This window comes from Canis lupus, chromosome 26, assembly GCF_048164855.1.
Source record: "Canis lupus baileyi chromosome 26, mCanLup2.hap1, whole genome shotgun sequence".
Classification (NCBI taxonomy): Eukaryota; Metazoa; Chordata; class Mammalia; order Carnivora; family Canidae; genus Canis; species Canis lupus.
Window position 1 is genome coordinate 33,363,573 of NC_132863.1, and position 24,068 is coordinate 33,387,640.

The window sequence follows — 24,068 nt, forward strand, 5'->3', positions numbered from 1 at the left end:
GGGACTCCAGGATGGTGCCCTGGGCCAAAGGCAGGCGCTAAACCGCTGAGCCACCCAGGGATCCCCTGGGATGGCCTTTAAAGTCTATTGGCTGATTGTATTTCTTCTGTGAATATTGTGTTCACTATTTTTTGCCCATTTTTCTATTAATGGTTTCTCTTTTATTTATTTATAAGACCGACATGTGTTGTAAATATTTTTTCTGGTTTATTTTTCTCTTTTGAGCTATTTCACCTCATAGGAGTTGAACATTGTAATACATTAAAGCATATTATAAAAGTGTAATAATGAAAATAATGTGGTACTAATGCAGAAATAGTGAGAAATAAGTAGATTAGAATCAGACTCAACATATATGAAAGATGAAGATTGTTTATAGTAAAAGTGACTTCAAATTATTAGAGAATGGATGGCATAATTGTGACTAACCATTTCAAAAAACATTTTCATTTCATAGCACACTCCTAAAATATATTTCAGATGGATAAAATTTTAAATGTTAAAAAACTGAAACCATAAAAGTACTAAAAAATAGGTGAATATTTTATAATCCTTAGAGTAGGGAAGATTTTTCTTAGGATGAAATCAAGGAAAGTCATAAAGGGGAAAAACGTGTAGCAACATACATCATAGAGTTAAACATTTTTGACATTCAAGAATCATAATCTTATTTATTTATTTATTTATTTATTTAAAATAGGCTCCATGCCCAGTGTGCAGCCCAGTTTAACTCTTTTTTTAAATAAAGTTTTTAATTTTAATTCCGGTATAATTAACATATAGTGTCATATTAGTTTCAGGTGTACAATATAGTGATTTAGCACTTCTTTGCAATCCTCGGTGTGCTTCCTGATAAGTGTCCTCTTTAATCCCCATCATCTGTTTCACCCATCCTCCCACCACTTATAATCTAATTCTTAAGTCTTGTGTCAGCTTATCCAGTTGGTGTAGGTAAAAGAACTGTAGACTTGGAGGTAGAAGTTTTTATTTTCATGTCTTACTTGGCAGGGTGGCCCAGGCAAGATACTCTTAGCTCCTGTTTTGATGTCTGTGTAATGAAGACAAAATGAATCTTACATAGTTGTTGGGAAACTCCAGTGAGGCCATACTTATAAAAGTGCTTTGCAGGCTACATGACATAGTACCTTACCTGCTTTTGTGTTATTACGTCCTTGGTAATTGTGGTGAAAGGCAAATAGCTGGTTGATTGTTTCCTGGGTCATCCTGGAAGCAGCAGTTTCTGGGTGAGCCTTGAGACATGGAGAATTAGTCCTGCTTTGTGTTTTGAAAAATCTTGACCTGTTGAAGTCTGAGGTTCTCATTTATCCCATTTTCTCTCATGTCTCTTTTCTGTCTCACTCAGCTGTAGCCACACTGACTTTGTTTCAGTTCCTTAAATATGCTAAGCTCATTGCCACCTTAGGGCCCATACATATGTGTTCCCCATCCCAGGAATACACTTCCCCAGCTATTCACCCCGCCCCCCATCTTACTCATTTACATGTGGTTTGGAAAAATCTGCCGTATGCTTAAAGACTTATCAAAATGTCAGTCTGGGGATCCCTGGGTGGCGCAGAGGTTTAGCGACTGCCTTTGGCCCAGGGTGCGATCCTGGAGACCCAGGATCGAATCCCACGTCGGGCTCCCGGTGCATGGAGCCTGCTTCTCCCTCTGCCTGTGTCTCTGCCTCTCTCTCTCTCTCTCTCTCTATGTGACTATCATAAATAAATAAAAATTAAAAAAAAAAAATGTCAGTCTGATTGGGACTCCTGGGTGGCTCAGTGGTTGAGCGTCTGCCTTCAGCTCAGGGTCTGATCCCGGGATCTGGGATCTAATCCAGCATTGGGATTTCTGCAGGGAGCTTGCTTCTCCCTCTGCCTGTCTCTTTCTCCCTCTCTCTCTCTCTCTGTCTCATGAGTAAATAAATCTTTAAAAAATATCAATCTGATTGATTTCTTAGTTATAATAAAAGAAATAGAGGAGTGTAAATAATAGCTGACAGTTTTCATCATATGACTCAAGTGTCCATTCTCCCTCCTTGAGGATCATCTCCTTGGAGTGCATTCGGGGAAAGTGTGGGGCCCTGACATCCATGTAACTATTTCTCCCACATCATGTTTCTTCCTCCGTGGCAGCTGCTTATTTCTTTCTGCTTCTGGCCTGGGACCATGGCCTCTAGTCCCCTTTCCTGGGGTCTTGCTGGGGCAGGGCAGAAGGCAGAAGAGGGAGAATAGAGAACGTGGGGCAGGTGCCATTTCTCACCCACTATATGGCACAGAAGTCAGAGAAGTAGGTTAGACTTGACGGAAGTGAGGGGGAAACTAACTCTGGAAGAAAATCATTTTAAACTTAGGAGAAAAAGAACTTTCTTATGTTCTAAGAGAAAGGAAAATTCACATTGTCTTTAGGGAGCTCTTCATGAGTGCTTCCTCCCCCTACTAGTTTCTAACTTTTTGCTTTGTTATAAGATCCCTGTTTCTCTCCATTCAGAGAACACTTCTTTCAGTTACCTTTGCAGAGCTCCATCTTCTTTGAATAAAACCTTAGCCCCTCCAGCAGAGCTTGGCCACACCCCAGGGTCTGCACCCCACCCTTACGCCTCCATCCCACACCCTTTTTAGGAGTCTATTGCTAAGTGTTTGTTAGGACAGAGTGGGGAAGGAGGCCAAGGCAGGCGTATATAGAAGTGTCCCATGTCAGGGTTCTATTTGTTTTTTGTTTTTTTTTAAGATTTTATTTATTTCTTCATGAGAGACACACTGAGGCAGAGACACAGGCAGAGGGAGAAGGCTTCCTGCCGGGAGCCCAATGTGGGACTTGATCTCAGGATCCCAGGGTCACAACCTGATGCTCGACCACTGAGCCACCTGGGTGCCCCAGGGCTCTATTCACATAAGTACTCAACGGGTAATGTGGCCTTTTAATGACAGCCATTCATATCTGGACATGATACCATTCAGCTTTGGAAGGAAGAGGAAAATGTTTACCTGGAAGACATTGTCATACAGAGCAGGCTCATTTATAGCTCTAGTTCATCTCTTAGATGAGGGCCCCTCTTCTTCTTCCTCCTCTAAGGGCTTTCTTCAGTTCTTCCAATTACAATCATTTACACATATAAGTTGTTAATTTGCATTCAGATTTTTTAAATACTTTATTGAACTAGTAGCTAGAGTTATACCAAATTTTGAGTCAACAAAGCTTAGAGAAATTTTGTGGATTTTATTTTTTGTGTTTATGATGAGATACCACCTCACACCTGTCATAATGGCTAAAATTAACACACAGGAAACAACAGATGGTGGTGAGGATGCAGAGAAAGGAGAACCTTTTTATGCTATTAGTGAGAATGCAAACTGGTACAGCCATTCTGAAAAAACAGTATGGAGTTTCCTCAAAAAGTTAAAAATAGAACTACTTTATGACCCAGCAGTTGCACTACCAGGTATTTATCCAAAGAATATAAAAGTGACTGATTCAAAGAGGTGCTGGTTTCATGACACTCAGTGTGGCAGTCTGTTGTTTATAGCAGCATTATCAGCAATAACCAAACTATGGAGAGAGCCCAAATGCGGTCCATTGACCAATAAATGGATAAAGTTGTGGTATATATATATGTGCAATGGAATATTGCTTGCCATCAGAAAGAGTGAAATCTTGCTATTTGCTGTTGATATGGATGGAGCTAGAGTGTTTTATATTAATAAGTCTTTGAAAGAATGCCAAATACTGTATGATTTCACTTATATGTAGAATATAGGAAACAAAACAGATGAACATATGGGAAGATGAAAAAGAGAGGGAGGCAAACCATAAGAGACTCTTAATGGTAAAGAACAAACTAAGGGGTAATAGAAGGAGGTGGGTGGGGCATGGGCCTTAAGGAAGGCCTTGTTATGGTGAGCACTGGGTATTGTAAGTGCTGAGTCACTAAATTCTACTCCTAAAACCAATATTACACTGTATGTTAACTAACCAAAATTTAAATAAAATTTTGAAAAAAAAAAAAGGAGTAAAAGACATCCTCATCACCAGAGATAGGGACTTTGAATTTGAGAAAGCTATAGAAATAAACCTTGCTACGTTTTTTTACGTAATACTGTTTTACGAAATACTGTTTTAAAATCTCAGCCCAGATTCCACTTAGAATTCCTTATTAACTAAAGCTCCCAAATACCGGTTTTCTTTATCCTGTCAATTCCTCACACATTTATTGTCTCTGTATAAAAGGTATAAAAACCTGCCTGCCTTGGTCATTTCTTTGGGTCTCAATTTCATTATTGAGCCTCTTTGTGTATGTAATAAAATTTGGATTTTTACTCCTGACCAAAACCCCCCCAAAAATTGTGTTTGATCTTGAATTGTTCAAGAAGCACTGAAATTATCTTTAAAATTTTTTTATTCATTTTTAAAAAATTTGAATGTTTCTTTAATTTCTTACAGGGCTCTCACCTTTGTCTATCCTTTTGGTGCCACATTGAGTGTCATGAAACCAGCAGTGGCTGTTCTGTCCACAGGCTCTGTCTGTTTCCCGCTTAACAGACCCATTCTGGCTTTCTATCACTCAAAGGTACAGCCTTTTTTAGATGTGGGTGGATACATTATTTTTATTATTGAAATAATAAAAACTGTTTCCAGAGGGGTTTCATATGTTTTCTCGCTGGTCTTTACAACAGCCTTGTGAGGTGGTATTTTAATTAACTATGCTTTATTTATAAGGAAACAGCAAATTGTCCAGTAATCAATGGACTTAAGACCTAAACCTAGCTCTTATCATTCTAAATCCAAATCTATTCCATGGTAGCATGAGGCTACCTATATTATAACTGTCTATGAGTACAGACTCTCACCCTTAGAGTAAGAGAATCCATTCAGGGAAAGGGTGAGTTAACACACTATACCAAAATGCACAGAATTGTGCTGCTGTTAATTTAGTTTGTCCCAGAGCAACATATCAGAAGACTAGTTGTTCAGTTCTCATCCCAGAGACCCCACAAAATGTGGGAGCAGGTGGTCCTGGAGGACATAGCCCCCTCTCATCGTGACCCTACTTATCCACTGCCAAATGTGGGACTTGAGCTCATGATCCTGAGATTAAGACCTGAGATCAAGAGTTGGATGCTCAACTGAGTGAGCCACCCAGGTACCCCATCCACTGCTTTTTAATTCATGTTTTGCTCAATTCACCTTCATTTGTCTACCAGGACTTAAAATTCATTAGCTGACCTCTCATTTTTTTCTAGTTCTCACATCTATTTTTCTTTGTGGGATTTAGGTATTACTTTTTCTTCCCATATTTAAAAGCTCTGACATTGTTTTATTAGGAAGTAGATAAATATCTATGCTATATTTGAAAAATGATATTTAGACAAAATTCATAATAGTTATTATGGTATTAGTTTCTCCCAAAAAAACTGGAAATACTGTTTTAAAATTAGAGTAAAGTATTAAATGATTCAAGATGTGGAAATAATTGGTTTACATAAAATGTCAGTTTTAGTCACAAAAGTAATGAGACAACTATCCTAAGGGGTCTCTGGTAGTGTAATACTAGAACTATAATTATTTTTAATTTTTTATATTTTTTTTAATTTATTTTTTAGAGAGGATGGGAGAGGGAGAATCTCAAGTAGTCTCCACGCTCAGCATGGAGCCTGATGTGGGAAGGGGCTCAATTTCACAACCCTGAGAGAATGACCTGAGCTGAAAACAAGAGCTGGATACTTAACTAAGCCACCAAGACACCCCTATTATTTTTTAGTTTTTAACTGTGCACAGAGATTTTACCTGGCTTCATCAGTGGATTTTTATGAAACATCCATTAGGTACAGAATTCTGTACTATGATGATTCTTCTAGAACTCCTGAGATTATCATCTGCCCATTGCCTAGCTATTTTAAAACCTGTTTTCTTTTCCTAAGAAGCTTTTATTTTAAACATTTTATATATTTATTTTGAGAGAGAGAGCACCTATAAGTGGTGGGAGGAGCACAGGGATAGGGGAGACTTTCAAGCAGACTCCTTGTTAAGCACAGGAGCCTGATGCAGGAGATCCCAGGACTGCGGATCAGGAGATCATGATCTGAACTGAAATTAAGAGTTGGATGCTCAGCCATTCAATTGACTGAGCTCTCCAGGCACCCCTCCTAACAAGCTTTTAGTCTTGCCTTGTAAACACAATCTTTTAGAGAGGTGTTTGCCTGTCACTTGTAAGTTTGTGAAATAAACCTGAGAGGGCCCACTCCCATACTCCTGGAAACCGCAGGGCGGGGGTGGGGGGATAAGGCTAGCCTGGGGTTGGGGTGTGTGCTCCGCTTCCTTGCCCTGGTCCATTGCCTTCTTGGGCCTGTCATGATCCTATCTAGGTCTTAGTTTGCTAGGATAAGCTCATTAATACGGAAAGAACAAAAGCAGTCCATGGTATATATATTATTATTTAACTGAAATAAATTATAGACAAAAGCTGGAAAAGGAAGCTGAAGACAGTGGTAGAATCTCTGTCCAGAAGAAAAGGATTAAAGGAAGATCTGTGGGGAAGCCCAGGTGGCCCAGTGGTTTAGCGCTGCCTTCGGACCAGGGGGTGATCCTGGAGACCCGGGTCGAGTCCTGGTCAGGCTCCCTGCATGGAGCCTGCTTCTCCCTCTGCCCGTGTCTCTGTCTCTGTCTGTCTCTCTCTCTGTCTCTCATGAATAAATAAAAAAAAAATTTTTTTTTAAATAAAGTAAGGTCTATAGTCTATTTGAGATAAATGAGGTAGGGGAAAAAAGAATATTAAAGAAAAAATATAGACCTAATTGTGGAGAGTAGTGAAAATTCACTTCTTTACTTACATATGTGGGTTCAAATCGCATGCTTGAGTTCATTCAGCACTCTTCATTCGTTCTGTGGGATTCCACCAAATTCCTTTCCTGTTCTCAGTAACTGATGTGCTTTCAATGGTTATGTTATACTAATAGTGTTATTTTTCCTGTGAACCATTTGCTTTTAATGTGGCACAAGTCACAGTTTGTTTTGCAAGTCTTGTTTTATTTATGGAATTTGTGTATCTCTTGACATCTCTGGCTTGAGAATAATCCATTCCTAGCACATCACAGCAGTGCCTATTCTCTGTATGTGGTGTTGCTAGAAAAACTGAATTTATTTTTCGTTTTAACGTTTCACGGTTTTTCTCATTACAAAAGTAATTTATGCTCTATTATAGAAAAATTGAAAAATACAGAGATGAAAGGGGAAAAAAAGTATCTCTCAGTACAAAACTGACATTTTGATCATTTTTTCCCATTTTTTTCTTGCAGCTCATGTTTGTTTATTTGCCTCACGGTTTAAGTTAGAGTGGCTGAATAATTTATGGCTTCCTTTTTTTTTTTTTTTTTTTGACCTCATGTTAACAACAACAAAAAGCAACAAAAGCACCTCATGTTATGACAGAAGCTTTCTTTCAGGTTACTGAAAACTCTTTATAACATAACTTCACCACTGGAGGAGGTTCCCTTATTCTTAACCACTTTTTCTGTGGCTGAACATTTCAATTTATTTCTAACTTTGTGTGATTATGACTGTGAAATTGTCCATAGAGTTTTGTATGCTTTGTTGATAACGTTGACTGTTTTAGCAATGTGTGAAAGAACTTATTTCACTATAACCTGGCTGACGCTGTTTGCAGTCATCTTTTTCATATTAATCTAATAGGCAAAAATACATTGTTTTGATTTTTTTTATTGTTTTGATTTTTTAAATTACTAATTAAATTTTTTTCTTGTTAACTAGTTATTTCTTTTGTGATTTTTCTTTTTTTTTTTTTTTTTTCCATTTTTGAGAGAGAGAGGAGAGGGGCAGAGGCAGAGGGAGAGCGAGAATCCATGCTGGGTACGGAGTCTGACATGGGGCTCTATCTCATGAACCCGAGATCATGACCTGAGTCGATGTCAAGAGTTGGACACTTAACCCAAGCGCCCTCTTCTGTGACCTTTCATGCTCGGGGATTAGTTTTTTATTTGGATGTAAAGTAGTGTCTTTTGATTCTCATAAAATATCTTTAAATCTTTATAGATTACCTTTGTATAATCTTCATTTATAAGTTAACTGGGAAAATGCTGTAGAACCAATTCACATTGCTTTTTGTTAAAGTCAAATAGAAGGATATAGAAGTATCTAAAATGAGAAGCAGGTGAGAATATGGTTGCTATCATAGTTGATATTTCTAGATCATTAAAATCCTGATGTGAATTGGCACTTAGTATGGATAGTTGCATGATTCTGATAAGTTTTTGGGGTCTAGGATGCATTTTGGGTGGTGCATTTTGGGATCTGAGTATCTGACACTGCTTTTTCATCAACAGAACCAAGGTGGGAAGCTGGCAGTCCTTGGCTCATGTCACATGTTCAGTGACCAATATTTGGATAAAGAAGAAAACAGCAAAATCATGGTAGGTTCTTCTCTTTCATTACATTAATGTATATTGTGTATGATTTTCATGTTATTAAAAAAAATACTGCTAAGGTAATCTATTCATTTAAAATCAGATCTTTGGGGATCCCTGGGTGGCTCAGCAGTTTGGTGCCTGCCTTTGGCCCAGGGCACCATCCTGGAGCCCTGGGATCGAATCCCACATCGGGCTCCCTGCATGGGGTCTGCTTCTCCCTCCGCCTGTGTCTCTGCCTCTCTCTCTCTCTCTCTCTCTCTCTCTGTGTGTCTATCATCAATCAATCAATCAATCAATCAATCTTTAAAAAAAAAAATCAGATCTTCAGGGACATCTGGCTGGTTCAATCAGAACATAGGACTTTTGATCTTGGGGTCATGAGTTCCAGCCTCACATTGGGTATAGAGATTACTAAAGAAAAACAAAACCAACACAACAACAACACCACCTCACAAACTTTAGAAAAATAAAAAATAAAACCAGCTCTTCAGAACTCATTATATGTCTGGCACTAAGAATACAGTTGAGTCAGGAATAGGGCCTCATTTGAAAACATTTATAGTACATTGAGAGGCAGCATGAGAGACAGAGATGTAAATTTAGAAGGATGTGGTGAATGTTTTTAAGCATGCCATCTTGATGTGGAAGCCAATCCTGGAGGAGAGGTGAGGAGCAGGCTCAACCAGGGCCTCACATGTAAAGCCTAGGAGCTTGAACTTCCTGCAGAAAGCTATGGAGAGCCCTTGTAGAGTGTCCAGCAACCTTGGGCATAGTCAGATCTGTGTTTCAAAAAGACTCCTCTCTTAGACATGTGGAAGGTGAGAGGGAGGAGGCAGCCTGGAGCCAGTTAGGAGGTTGGCAGAGTCAGCCATCCAAGAGGAGATGGTGACCTGAGTGAAGATAGTGAAGGCAGGAATGAGGGGAGGGACCAGCTGGCACAAATTGTATTGGGAGGGCTTAAGACAGAACTGGTCACTGGTTGATGTGGGAAATGAGGTGAAAGCAATGCAGTTGCCTATCAGCATAATGTGAAGGAAACAGGAAACATGTCTTTTGAAGGATGACAGATGGCACATATCAGAGCTGGACATTGGTGTGATTCTGGTGACTCACTTGCCAGAGAAAGAAGGTCCTATTGAACCTTTTCATTAATGAACAAATTCCCTCAGCCCTTTAAGGCTGTATTATATTGAGAGATTGATTAAGATCTTGTTTCTGCAGAATCCACATGAAATTCTAGTGTCCCTAGACACATTCTAGGGGTGTCTAGATAGAGTCTGCTCTGCAAATTTAGACTGCCATCACATTTAAGGAGGGGTGGTTTTGGGAATATGAGCAAGTTTTAATACATTTTGGCCTGTAATTAGAGGTGAAAGTACCTTAAGATAAATGCTCAATTTCCAATAGTAAAAGTGGCATTAGGGTTAGGAAAACTTTGACATTTTCATATGATTTCACCAAGAGAAAAGTGGCTACTGTTTTTTGAAACACTGCTGTATAGTATCCTTCCTTTTATCATTTTTTCCTGATTGATTTAATTTTCTAGTTCTGCCTTGGGTTTTCTCAAGTAACCAAGTGTCTAATTCTGTGTTTATCTTTTAAACCCAGGATGTTGTTTTCCAGTGGCTCACAACGGGAGACATCAATCTAAACCAGATCGATGCTGAGGACCCAGAGGTAGGGACTGTGAATCATTAAAAAACTTTAAAGGCAAAAATTTGGGTTCAGCCTCTCAGCACCGCTTCCAACAGTTTCAAAGGCATATGTATCTCTTACTTTATCTGTAAGACAGATGGAAAGAAGTGTTGCTTTGGGAGGTGATGAAGGTCACATTATAAGAAATAATAAATTATGCAATTGGTTGGGATGGGAACCTCATTCTATGTATATGCTCCCTGGGCAAACTTTCAAAATCATTATCTGTAGAGAAGTAATTCTTTCAGAAATATGAAGGATATAAAAATAAGTTTTCATGAATAAACAAAGATCATCAGAATTTAAGTTTTAAACTATAATTTTGGTGTTTTGAGGAACAACAGTCCTAAAGGCATTAGGATCCTACTTATCAGATGATAGAGAGTGAGACCAGCATGGGATTAGGGCCAGTAACCTGCTTCCAAGTCTTGTTCTACTCTAACCCTTGGACCTTAAGCAGGCTATTTGTGACCTTTTTTCATCCTGATTTTCTCATCTGTGAAGTGGGGATACTAGTACCTGTGCTCCCTGTCTCACAGGATGATTGTGAGGCCTCATTTAGTAGAAGTATACTTACTTGTTAAATTAAAAGGTGTAGGAAGTAATATAGCTGTCAGAATTTTTTAAATTCTTATATTTATTATATACAGGCCCCATGTATCATATACCTTCACATAAATCAACTTATGCAATCCTTACAGTAGCCTTGGGAAGGAGAGGGTCTTATTCTCATTTTAGAGTTGAGGGAATGGAAATTCCCCAAGATTGCAGTATGCCCAAATAACAATTGACTGCAGAGTTTGACCCAAATTCAGCTCTCCTCATTCAAAATCTGCTTGTTCTATAATTGCTTCTCTTTCTTTCTTTTCTTTTCTTTCTTTTTTTTTTTTTTTTTAAGATTTATTCATTCATTTGAGAGAGAGAGATATCATGCACAGGCGAGAAGGGCAGAGAGAGAGTCCTAAATAGACTCCCCGCTGAGCACAGAGCCCCATGCCCATCTCAGAGACCACAACCCCAGCCGAAATCTAGAGTCAGATGTTAACTGACTGAGCCACTTGGGTGCGCTGCTTCTCTGTGTCTTAAACTCTGAAGTGTCAGGAAAATGATTTCCTTGCTGTGGGAAACAGGGAATGGGTGAGAAGAGAGTCAGAAATGGTGGCCTACTGCCAGCTTCCTCCCTCAGCTGAGGATGTGACCTCCCCAGGACTGACTTGGGTTAGGAAACAGGAACCCCATGTCTAAAATATCGCCTCATATGGAAACATGAAATGTATATTTTGCTTAAATTCCTCCTGAAAAGTGATGTAAGTCCCCCAAGTAAAAGAATTGGAGGATAGTCAGAATTCGCTTTTCAGATCTCACAGGATCCAACTCTTGAGTGGATGGTGACCTTGTCAGCTGCCAATCCTAGTTAGCCTGAGGGGAGCCAAAGGAAGCAGTGCTAAGATATGAGGCATCTGCTCCTGGTCTGTGTGGCCGCCTTGCTCCTCCCAAGTTTCTGTCATTCCTATTTTCTAGGTGAGGAAATGGAAATAAGTACACTCCTCAAGGTCCCTGCCAAGATTGATACCTGGCCAGTCATTCATTACTAATGTCTGTGTTGGGCTGATTCTGGAGTGCCTTTTCTGCCATTCTCTTGTTTACTGTGTTCCGCCTGTGACACCAGACTGGTTCAGAAAGGAAGTGTCAGTAGGGTGCCAGAGGAGGGTGGTGCTTCGCTGAGGCCTTTCTCTAAAAGCACGTGATTTCGTGAATCTTCTTTTTTTTTTTTTTTTTTTTTTTTTTATGATAGTCACACAGAGAGAGAGAGAGGCAGAGACACAGGCAGAGGGAGAAGCAGGCTCCATGCACCGGGAGCCTGACGTGGGATTCGATCCCGGGTCTCCAGGATCGCGCCCTGGGCCAAAGGCAGGCGCCAAACCGCTGCGCCACCCAGGGATCCCAGATTTCGTGAATCTTCTGCACAGGAGACCTGGTGCAAATGTTGTGTTGTAAGGCTTTGGAAAGGAAAATGCTGGACCCACTCATACCACAAAGTAAGAAATTCTGAAAATCCAGAGTTCCTATGATTTCAGATCAAATCTTATGTTGGATTGGGTTTCAGACCCAAATGGCAGTTCAGTTTCAAATGAGACTTTATAAAATGGTAGCTCAATAGAGAGCTAAGAGGATTTCTGTGACAAGTTTTAACCTCCAAATCTGCCAGGAAATCATGAAAAACAGTGATCTTGGGGGAGTACTCTTATGTTTCCATTTAGATGTCTAAGGCCTTGATGGTTTCCTGAACTAGGATTGTGCAGACATGTGAACCAGCCTCAGGATCTTTGGGACTGCTGGGCTTTCACCTTACCCATCTTTCTGCTGCACTTGGGTGCGTGTCCTGGCACGGTCCGCACCTCTGCTGCTGTTCTCACCTTCAACCCCCATCTTGTTAGTAGGGTGAAGCCTCTGACACAGACAAATATTGCAGGGAAAAGCAGTTGTTTATTTATATTCTTCTCCTGTTTCTTAAATTAAAAAAAAAGTTTAAAGATTAGGGAAGGTTTTGACTCTTGGGATATAGAAAAAAGTGAGTCTGTCTGCATAGACTTATTTCTGTGATGCTCAGGCATGTCTCCTCCCATGCTGGCAGTGGAAGATGTAGAACACACTGTCGCAGGGACCTCCAATTAGGAATAAACTTCTTGTTGCTAGCATGCATTTAAAGTTAAATGTAGGGCAGCCCAGGTGGCTCAGCAGTTTAGCACTGCCTTCAGCCCAGGGCGTGATCCTGGAGACCCGGAATCGAGTCCCATGTCGGGCTCCCTGCATGGAGCCTGCTTTTCCCTCTGCCTGTGTCTCTGTCTCTCTCTCCGTGTCTCTCATGCATAAATAAATAAAATCTTTCAAAAAAAAAAAGTAAAGTTAAATACTTTTTGAGTAGGTAATGCATTCGCAGTTTGGAATTCAAAAGCATACACATTGCCTGACTACTTTGTTCCCCTCTCCAGTGACAGTAATCTTAGCTGTTTCTTGTATGTTCTGACAGAGATATTTTATACATATATAAGTAAATAAATGTGTGCATGGATCTCATTCCCTCTTATTTTACATAAATGGTACATAAATGTGTGTTCACCACCACCTATTTTTTAAAATTAGCAATATGTCTGAGATGTTTCCTTATTTCTAAAGAGCTTTCTTTTGATTTTTGTTTGTTTTGTTTTTTTAAGACTGTATTTTCCATTGTTTGTACTGTAGAATATTTAACCAGTCTCCTATTGATGGACGTTTAGGCTTTCCTGGTCTTTTATGGTTACGAGCACAGAGCATGTGTCATCATTAAGGGCTCTCAGCAGTGCTGGAAGCATGTCCTTGGCTAGGTGAGAGGGGTTGGGATCTAGTGTCCGAGTGGAAGGGTCATCTGTTCTGGGCTCATAGGCGGTTCACACCTGTAGCAAGAGAGGAAGCCAAGTGTCTGGCCTCGAAGTTGGTGGGTGGAGTCAGCTGTAGTGGGAGCTTGTGGACTGTCATTTATGATTGTTTCTATTTTTTCACTGAGGTAGAAAATAAGGTCATCAGCCCCAGAATTAAGAAAGGGAAAGTTGTTTGAGATGGCTGAAGTGACAAAAGGAGGGCATTGCCGAGAATAATGACTGCTGAACACTCAAGATCAGTGATCATGAAATTAAAAGGAGGCAGTCAGCGTGCTTGTTTCTCCAGCTGTGCTCAGTACTGCATGAGGAATTACAGAGTTGGATTTAGCCAGCATTGCAGTTTAGCCAAGTGACTTTTGTTCCTCTTTTCACATGAAGTGGCTTATTTAAGGTTTAGTTCCTAGTGACCAGGAACAGATTTAGATGAAATTTTTACTCTTGCTGTGCTGTGTGAACCCTCTTGTGGCTTTCAGATTTCTGACTACATGATGCTGCCCGACACAGCCACCCTGTCAGAGCGGCTTCGAGTGTGTCTCCAGGAGGGCGATGAGAACCCAAGAGACTTTACCACCCTCTTCGACCTGTCCATTTACCAGCTGGATACCACTTCCCTCCCCAATGTCATCAAGTCAGTACCTATACCTCTCGGAGCTGCCCTGCACTCCATTCTGAGCATTTGGTTTAAAAATGTGAGCCTGGGGACAGAGGTTAGGGTCATGGCATATGTGGTATGTAAAACAAGTTCTCAGATCTGTGATGAAGTCGACAGAGATAGCTGGGAAAATTGGGGTGGGAGGTGATGGAGAGGAAACTGCCAGCAATTGTTAGTCGCCAGTTGTGTTCTAGGCTCATATTAGGCACTTATGGTGACCAACTTGTTCTGGTTTGCCTGGGACTTTCCTGGTTTCAGCACCCAGAATCCCATGCCCCAGGAACCCCCAGTAAATTGAGTTGGGTGGGCAAGGTGGCCTGCAGGCACCACACATTGTTACTTCACTTCATATTTCATTTGTCCTCTGAATCACCTGCCACATTTTCACCTGAGGAAGGCAGTTCAGGGGGTCAGGTATTCTCCCAAGGTGGGAGCCTGAATGCTTTCCAGACCTGGGCTTGTCCCTGTTTGATTGCCTGCTCATCATTGTCCATTCCTAATAACAGGCAGAGACAGAGGCCAACATCCTTCAGCCTGGCATGGCATCTACATCTGGATGAACCAAAGGCTGAGTTCAGCCTTCCTGCTGCTCCCTTTATGTTAAAGTTCTCCAAATACTGACTGAGCTCCTCCTGTGCCAGGCACTGTGTCCAAAGTTAATGGTTTTTTAGAGGTGATGGATGGAGGCTGTGAGGCAGGGTTACCGTATTGATGCTAAGTATGAAATAAAACCTGAAGACTAGGGCAGCCCCGGTGGTGCAGAGGTTTGGCTCCGCCTGCAGCCTGGGGTGTGATCCTGGAGACCCAGGATCGAGTCCCACATCGGGCTCCCTGCTTGGAGCCTGCTTCTCCCTCTCCTTCTGCCTGTGTCTCTGCCTCTCTCTGTGTCTATGAATAAATAAATAAAATCTTTAAAAAAAAAAAAAAAAACCTGAAGACTATGGACATAATGAAGAGAGAATTTGACTCAGACTCTGGTGATCAGGGAAGGCTTGATGAAAGAGGGGCTCTTTTAGCCAGCCATTGATTATCTCAACAAGTGTTTCTGGGGGGCCTGTGTTTGCCTGGCATGATGCTGGGTGCTGCACCATCAGGGGTGCAGAGGCTTCAGGAGTTGGCAGGGATGCCCAGATAGAGTTGGGCAATGAGTTGCTTCTATGAGCAAAGCCTGCCACGTATAGGTGTGTCCAGGTAAGTTTATTCCTAATTGCCCTTTGAACTGCATGTAGCTTTGGCTTCCAGCGCCAACTTAGTAATAGTTGAAAACTTGGTCCTCTGAAGTCCTCTGCAATAATTTGTTCTGTGTTCTCCAGCCAGCACTTGAGACACGCCTGAGCATTACAGAGCCTGAGCATTACAGAAACGAGAAGCCAGGGCAAACAGCCGGAGGCTCAGGGCAAAGGCCGGATTTGTGAATGGATGCTAGAAAAGACCTCTAAAAGAGGGTCATGATTGAATCTGTGTTTTCTGAAACCAGACAAAATGATGCGCCTTGTAGCAGTTTATACAATGAATGTGAAAATAGAAAAAAATAGAAGTGAAGAAACCAGCTAGGAGACTGTTAACAGCAGATTGGAGGCTTGAGAGGCGGGATGGTGGGAGCAGTCGCTGTGGTTTCAAGAGATGTTTGGTAAGAAAGAATCAAGAGCCTTGGAAGTCTATATGGTCAGACCAGAGACAGGGTTTTCCCCCTCGGGAATCTTTGCTCCAGGTGGAACTGCTGCGTGGCGCTCAGGATGTGGGGAGAGGAGAGAGAAATGAGTTCTGCTCCACCTCCATCTGATGTGGCTGAGAGGTTGCCTGTGAAGAGTGCAGGTGAACTACCAGTATAGATGCTGAAGCAGACTAAATAAGGTGATTAGAGAAGTGTGGGGAGGGGCTGGAGATGCTCAGGGACAGCACTGGAGTGGGGATTGGGCTAGAGACTGGGCCTCACAGCTGCCCTGGCTTTTAAGGCAGGAGAGGAGGCGGGCCTTTGCCAAGCTAGGGAAAAGCAGTAGAAGAGCAGGGGAGTGTGAGCCGCAGCAGAGTCCCTCGAAGCCAGGGGACGGAAAAGGACTGGAAAGCAGGGCGGTCTGGAGATGGACCTGGGGCTCTTCCTCCTCTGTAGTCTGTGCTTTTCTCAGAATAACAAGGCACATCAGGCTGCTACACTAGCCAGTTACAGTCAAACCAGCTTCGGCCTTTAGCCTCTGTGTCCTTCTCTTCTGATGTGGTTTAGATCAGGTCATTGTGACTGTTCTTCAGCGTTGAATGCAGGATTATTTTAGTTATTTTAGTGCCAGCAGAGTCAAGTAGTAGATATTTTGGAGCTTGGAGGACTCTTTTAATTGTATTTGTCTTTCATTCCATAGCAAAGGACAGTAGTTACAAGCCAGTTTCTATATGGTGCTCCTAGGTAATCGTATTTGCCAGTTACAACTTTTGAATGCAGTGTCTTTTCTCTGAGTAAAAATTCAATTAGTCTTTATTTATGTCGTCTGTAGAATGTTATTCTGAAATAACTTCATTTGTCCTGTTATGCCCAAGATTGCGAATCCGAGAAACCACCAAGGAGTCGACACTAATGGAAATGCACGAGGGTTTATTTGCAAGCTCGAGCTTGGGTTCAAGTATACCTGACACAGCAGAGCAGGGACTTGGACCCTGAGGCTAAGAAGCATAGCAGTTTTTTTATTTTTAAACATTTTATTTATTTATCATAGAGACACACACAGAGAGAGAGAGAGAGAGAGAGGCAGAGACACAGGCAGAGGGAGAAGCAGGCTCCATGCAGGGAGCCTGATGTGGGATTCGATCCTGGGTCTCCAGGATCATGCCATGGGCTGGAGGCAGTGCTAAACCCACTGAGCCACCAGGGCTGCCCAGCATAGCAGTTTTATAGGGGCCCGTGGCCAATGAGATTGTAACACACACAGAAAGTTGCACAGTAACGTAGGTCCACACACAGGTGGCCAATTGAATTACATTTTACCCTATAGTATCCATTTGAACTGGTCTATTACTCTGGTCAGAATTGGCATGTAGTTTTGGTGGGCAAAAGGCAGGGTTACACATTTTTTTATGACCTAGTTTCTGGTAAGGGTATGCTCAGCGGCTTGACTAGGGTGGGGGTGTACCGTAAGCAATAAGCCAGTTTTTGGTAAGGGTTATACATGAGATGGTGGGTGTAGCACGAAATGGAGTTAGTCCTGCTCTGCTTGTCCAGGGGCAGAGGATTTTTGTTAAATTTCCTGGGTCACACAGTCCATCTGGTATTTATTGATGCCTGTAGGGGTGAGATGGAGACAGTGTGGAGTCCTTGCCTTCTGGGTTCAGGGGCTGATGATTTGGGGACTGAGACCCAGAGTGAGGAGTGAGGTGCTACAGGTCAGGCCAGAGTGTTTTGGAAATAGCTTTCCGAAATTAGGTTTTCTTGTTTTATCTATTTATTCATGAGACACAGAGGGAGGCAGAGACACAGGCAGAGGGAGAAGCAGGCTCCTCACAAGGAGCCCGATGTGGGAGTGGATCCCGGATCCCAGGATCAGCCCTGAGCCAAAGGCAGATGCTCAGCTGCCGAGCCACTCAGGCGTCCTGGGTTTTCTTGGTTTTAAGATTAGTTTCTCCACTCATCCCCTATCCCCATCAGGCATGCACGTTGGTTAATAGGAAGATTTGGGCAGGTGGTGAGCTGAGCAAGAAAGGGAAGAGGCAACGGAATTTGTTTTATTATTCACACGGGTCTTCAGTATAGCTGACTCCATCTGAGAACAGAAAGAAAGAAACGGCTGGGATGGCAGAGGCCAGGCTTGGCAGCAGGATTCTTTGTGTGCCAGTGGTGGTACCTTTAGCTTAGATACTGCCCCTAGCGACATTCTGCCTGCATTATAGACCAAGTCCTTGGGTCCCTGGTTGGCAGGGATTGGCTGGCTCAGAGTTCCAATCTTGCCATTGTCCCTTTTTAACCAGGTGACCTTGGGAAGCTATTTCATCTCTATACCTCTGCTTCCTCTTCTTTTTTTTTTTTTTTTAATTTTTATTTATTTATGATAGTCACAGAGAGAGAGAGAGAGAGGCAGAGACACAGGCAGAGGGAGAAGCAGGCTCCATGCACCGGAAGCCCGATGTGGGATTCGATCCCGGGTCTCCAGGATCGCGCCCTGGGCCAAAGGCAGGCGCCAAACCGCTGCGCCACCCAGGGATCCCTCTGCTTCCTCTTCTATAAAAGATTATACCCACTATCTAGGGTTGTTTTGAGCATTAAGTGAGATAAGTTTCAGTGCCCAGCACAGGGTCAGGCATTATATGTGGCATGTAACAGGTACTCATGTAACTAACTGTTCACTCCATAGGGATCTTCTGCACTGCTAAGCTTCTCCCCAGACACCTGGGAATAGTGGAGGAGATGATGGCAATAAGCTCACCGAATGGCTTTCTGTGGTCACAGACCTCTTTCCTTTCTAAAATCACCCATCCATAGAAGCAGGCATGAACTTTGTTCACACCTGTTGGCATTTCCTTGTTCAACTTAATTTTAAAAGGTCACAAATGGGGTCACAAATGGGGGCTCCTGGGTGGCTCAGTGGTTAGGCATCTGCCTATGGCTCGGGATTGTGGTCTCAGGGTCCTGGGATCAAGCCCGGCTCCTGGCTTCCTGCTCTGCAGGGAGTCTGCTTCTCCCTGTCCCTCTGCCCCTCCCCACCATGTTCTCTCGCTCTCAAGTAAACAAAATCTTTTTAAAAAATAAAAAATAGGGGCAGCCCTGGTGGCTTAGTGCCACCTTCGGCCCAGGGTGTGATCCTGGAGACCCGGGATCGAGTTCCACGTCAGGCTCCCTGCATGGAGCCTGCTTCTCCCTCTGCCTGTGTCTCTGCCTCTCTCTCTCTTTCTCTGTGTGTCTCTCATGAATGAATAAATAAAATTAAAAAAATAAATAAAAATAAAAGTCACAAATAGTTTAAATTAGGTGAGTATATTCTAATTTGCCTCATTCCCTGAGAAATTAAGCCAGCTTACAAAATTATGTATAGTACAAAAGAATAATAGGGAAGTTTGAGAGAATGGAGGCAGAGGGGAAGCCACAATCAAAAGGAAACATGAGGGATCCCTGGGTGGCGCAGCGGTTTGGTGCCTGCCTTTGGCCCAGGGCGCGATCCTGGAGACCCGGGATCGAATCCCACGTCGGGCTCCCAGTGTATGGAGCCTGCTTCTCCCTCTGCCTATGTCTCTGCCTCTCTCTCTCTCTCTCTGTGTGTGTGACTATCATAAATAAATAAAGAATTAAAAAAAAAAAAAAAAAAAAAAAACAAAAGGAAACATGAGGTAAGGTCAGCACTTGACTCTGTGAACCCCTCACTAGCACTGTCCCCCTGCTGTAGCCACTCTGGCTACCCCAAGATCCTGTGAAAATCCTCGTACCTTTACTCTTGCATCTGCCTGGGATACTTGTGAAAGTAAGTACAGGACTTCCTCCTTTCACTCAGGGCTTATCTGACAGGCCGTACCCCATGCTTCCTCCCTCTCTATCCCTCCCTCCTGGTTTTTCCTTTTAATACATATTGATACTGGCATCTTGGGTTTTGTTTATTGTGTGTCTCTCCTCTAGTAGAATGTAAGTTCATGAGGGCTGCCTTGGTCTCTTGTCATGGTTGCTGTTCTCTTGGTATAAAACTACCTGGTGCATAATACATATTCAGTAAATACTTGCTGAGTAAATGAGCACACAGAAGTGTATGTTAGAGGGGCACCTGGTTAGCTCCGTTGTAAGAGCGTCCGACTCTTGATATCAGGGTCATGAGTTTCAGCCCCATGTTGGGTGTTGAGATTACTAAAAATTAATTAATTAAAAAAAGAAGAAAGAGAAAGAAAGAAAGAAGTGCATATTGTACAGATCTGTTCAGTTGCTAGAAGCAGACTTCAGATTTGACCCCCTTCTCTTGATTGTAAAAACAAGGAAACAGTTATAAGGTTCGCACTGTACATTGGGTAAAAATAAAAAGCCTGTTTAGAAGCCTGATATGAAACTTGAAAGAACTTTCCCTTCAGTTCTCAATATAGTCATACCATATGATACACTAGAGAAGATTTATGAAAGGATCATTACATGTAACAATGTATTTTGTGTTTTTCTATGAAAGTGTTGAACCACCTGATTTGATGGAAAAAAGCACAGTGCGGTCAGTTAGATTTGCTTTGCCACAGTGTCTCACGTTGAACCCTGCTTTTTTGTCTTCTTATTAACACAGGGCCCATGAACAGCTGAACGTGAAACATGAACCTCTCCAGCTCATCCAACCTCAGTTTGAGACGCCACTGCCAGCCCTTCAGCCAGCGGTGAGTAGGTGTGCCTGGGGGATCCTGCTACAGAACCCAACTCTTTGCCCTTACCTTGCCAACTGGGCCACCACATGGGTCTTTCCTCCAAATGTGTATACGTATGTATACCCTAAATGTATGGCACGTCTCATGAAATCATGTTTCTCTGGCTCTGAACATGCAAAGACCAAACCATTATTCTGTAAGGCCTTCCACTGGTTGTAGCTCCCAACTGAGAAATCAAGAGCATGGACTTTTGTGGCTGTTAAAAGCATTTCCCACCTTGTGTAGTTGGAGGGCATATATGGTATGAGAAATCCTGGGTGAAATGGAGGAAAGGCTGTGCACTGCTGCTTTCTAGCCAGCAGGTGCTCAGATTCATAGCACAGTCTGTAGCCTAGGGGTGGGCACACGTGCACAGGTTACTTTCAACATTCCAGTCAGCGGGAACTCAACTTACCTTCAAAACCATCCTATCCCACCACATTCTGGAATGTTATGAGCTGCTTGGCTTCATTTTGGTAGCTTTTTAAATTGGCCATGGTGGAAGATTTACATTGCAGAAAATGACAAAGGCTACAGAGCAGGCCTATGTTCTATTGTCTTGGAAGCTGATAGTGAAACATTTCTCAGCACACCGCTGACGCATACCTGCAAATTCTGGCACCAGGTTTATTTAGCACTTTCTACATGAATCTACATCTACATCTGGTTCCCCAATTTTTGTCCTTTACGAACTCAAGGTTAAATGAGAAACACATTGTACAGTCAAGTATTCAGCACAAATAAGCCTAATCAGCCCCAAGCTTTTGTCCTTGCTCAAGGTAATGCGCACTGGTATGTCAGTTTGATTGATTTAGATTGATTTAGCAGTGCTTTAGTTTGATGCTGGCTCTGCTTAGTTGTTTATAATGGACTAGTTGTCTCGCTTGATATGGTCTAATGGGTTAGGGCAGAAGGAGGTGATAGGCATTTAGGTGGTTCATCCCAGGGAGGAGCTGAGTTTGGCCTCTCGTTTCCCTTCCATCTTATCACTGCCAGTTATGGCACATGTTCTTTCATGAAAGACCTTATTTCCTTTCAGGTTTTCCCTCCCAGTTTCAGAGAATTACCACCTCCTCCACTGGAGCTATTTGACTTAGATGAGACGTTTTCTTCTGAGAAGGCCCGCCTTGCTCAGATTACTAATAAATGTAAGTTTGGCAAAGTTTTTGTTTGTTTTCTTTTGTAAGTTTTACTTAATTGTGAACTTCTGAGATTTTTCATGAGAGAAAGCTAGAGTTTGTTCAGGGAGAATAAAATATGAATGGTGGTGTAAAATGATAGTTTGTTTGTTTCATGTAAGTGATGTTGATTGTTTCTCTCGGGCCAGTTAGTTCAGTGAGTTAGAACATGGTACAAAGCAGAGGCTGAGGGGGCCTGGGTAGCTCCGTGGTTGAGCATCTACCTTTGGCTCAGGGAGTGATCCTGGGGTCCTGGGATTGAGTCCTGCATCAGGTTCCCCCTGGGGAGTCTGCTTCTCCCTCTGCCTATGTCTCTGCCTCTTTCTGTGTCTCTCATGAATAAATAAATAATATTTATTCAAAAAAAAAAAAAAAAAGCAGAAGCCAAGGTCTTACCTTTAATTGCTGTAGGTCCTCAGTTGTGTCCTATTGAGTAACTGGAGGATGGATTCTGACCCTGGCTGCCACTTAGCAAATCTAGGTCATTGGTCATAGGAGCAGTTTAAATAAGAAAACTCAGTCAGGGCCAAAAGAATTATAGAGACTTCAAACTGGAAGGGATCCTGGAGAGAGTTATGTGTGCCCACCTTGATATGTGGATCATGAGGTGAGGTCCCAGGCCACATGGGTATATGGTGAGTGGTTCTTCTGACTCTGGGCCCACTGCTCCTTCTGACATGCCTTGCCTCCTACATAGCAAATGGGCCTATGCACATGTGCTTAGAGGCATAAAATTAATCCATTTTGAGGCAGTGACCCTACTCCTGGGAATCTAATCTAAAGAGATGAGTGAAGGTAGGTATACAGATGACTGCACGTTATTTAAGATTGGGAATCAAAATTATTTAAACATTTGGGATTAATGTTCACTAGCAGAGAAATTATAGTAAATTGTGTCACATTCATTCAATGGGATGACATGTCAATTATATTTTTATTTTTTTAAAGATTGTTTGTTCATTCATTCATTCATTCATTCATTCATTCATTCGAGACACAGAGAGGCAGAGACATAGTCAGAGGGAGAAGCAGGCTCTCTGGGGAGCCCAATGCGGGACTCGATCCCAGGACCCTGGGATCATGACCTGAGTCAAAGGCAGACGCTTAACCACGGAGCAACCCAGGCACCCCACAACATGTCATTATAAAAAAGGTTTCTGAAGTCCAAAGAGTGACCCACACGTACCATTGAGAGTGTTTCTGGTTCTAAATCCCAAGACAGGGCCAGCCACTCTTGCAATGATACTTTCATCCTTCCTGTCCCCCATGCCTTGGCCCCGACCCAAAGAAAATGCCTGGGTATGACTCCAAATTAAGTGAGAATACTTTCTTTCTTTCTTTTTTTTTTTAAGTGAGAATCCTAAGTGAAGGAAGGCAAGATAGAAAATTGCATGTTAAAAAAAAAAAAAAAAAGGGATCCCTGGGTGGCGCAGCAGTTTAGCGCCTGCCTTTGGCCCAGGGCGCGATCCTGGAGACCCGGGATCGAATCCCACGTCGGGCTCCCGGTGCATGGAGCCTGCTTCTCCCTCTGCCTATGTCTCTGCCTCTCTCTCTCTCTCTGTGTGACTATCATAAATAAAATAAAAAATTTAAAAAAAAATTGCATGTTCAGTAGGATCCTAAGGATGTGAACATCTTTATGTGCCCACAGACCAGGAAGGAGTATGCAGAAATGAAAACAGTTCAATGTAAAGCACCTTCACTGCATCTCTCTTTTGTGTCAGGCATTGTGGTAGATGCTGAGCAGTCAAAAATTAGCAAGACATAGTGATTAAGAATAACAGACCTGGGATGCCTGGGTGGCTCAGTGGTTGAGTGTCTGCCTTCGGCTCAGGGCGTGATCCTAGGATCTGGGATTGAGTCCCACATGGGGCTCCTTACAGGGAACCTGCTTCTCCCTCTGCCTATGTCTCTGCCTTTCTCTTTGTGTCTCTCATAAATAAATAAAGTATTAAAAAAAAGTAACAGACCTGTGAAGGGTCAGATGCTTTGATCCAACATATGTTTCTAGCAATGTATCCTATAGAGATCCTTATAGAAATGTGAAACAAAAAATATAGCTATAGAGATATTAATTGTAGCCCCTTCCCCTGATCATGCTCTCTCTCTCAAACTCACTTTCTATCTCAAATAAATAAAATCTTTTTTTTTTTTTAAGATTTTATTTATTTATTCATGAGGGACACAGAGACAGAGAGGCAGAGACTTAGGCAGAGGGAGAAGCGGGCTCCATGCAGGGAGCCCAATCTGGGACTCGATCCCAGCACTCCAGGATTACGCCCTCGGCCGAAGGCAGTACTAAGCCACTGAGCCACCCAGGCATCTCTCAAATAAGTAAAATCTTAAAAAAAAAATAAATAAG

At 42.4% G+C, this 24,068-nt stretch overlaps 1 protein-coding gene and 1 long non-coding RNA gene across 5 annotated transcripts in view; one reads left to right on the forward strand and one right to left on the reverse strand.

Annotated features, from left to right (window-relative positions):
• IFT52 (intraflagellar transport 52) overlaps window positions 1-24,068 on the forward strand; it is a 38,795-nt gene that overhangs the window by 11,849 nt on the left and 2,878 nt on the right. For 3 of the 4 annotated variants that reach the window (XM_072801092.1, XM_072801093.1, XM_072801091.1), the window contains 6 exons: window positions 4,441-4,567; window positions 8,337-8,423; window positions 10,029-10,097; window positions 14,008-14,162; window positions 20,414-20,501; window positions 21,568-21,676. In XM_072801092.1, the coding sequence (XP_072657193.1) occupies window positions 4,441-4,567; window positions 8,337-8,423; window positions 10,029-10,097; window positions 14,008-14,162; window positions 20,414-20,501; window positions 21,568-21,676 (635 nt within the window). The remainder of the gene's footprint in view (window positions 1-4,440; window positions 4,568-8,336; window positions 8,424-10,028; window positions 10,098-14,007; window positions 14,163-20,413; window positions 20,502-21,567; window positions 21,677-24,068) is intronic. The other variant, XM_072801094.1, reaches the window with a different exon arrangement.
• On the reverse strand, window positions 707-3,091 carry LOC140618490 (uncharacterized). Its single transcript, XR_012018617.1, has 3 exons — window positions 2,988-3,091; window positions 1,151-1,250; window positions 707-1,048 (listed from the first exon to the last, which is right to left on the reverse strand). It is a non-coding gene; the product is annotated as an uncharacterized lncRNA (long non-coding RNA).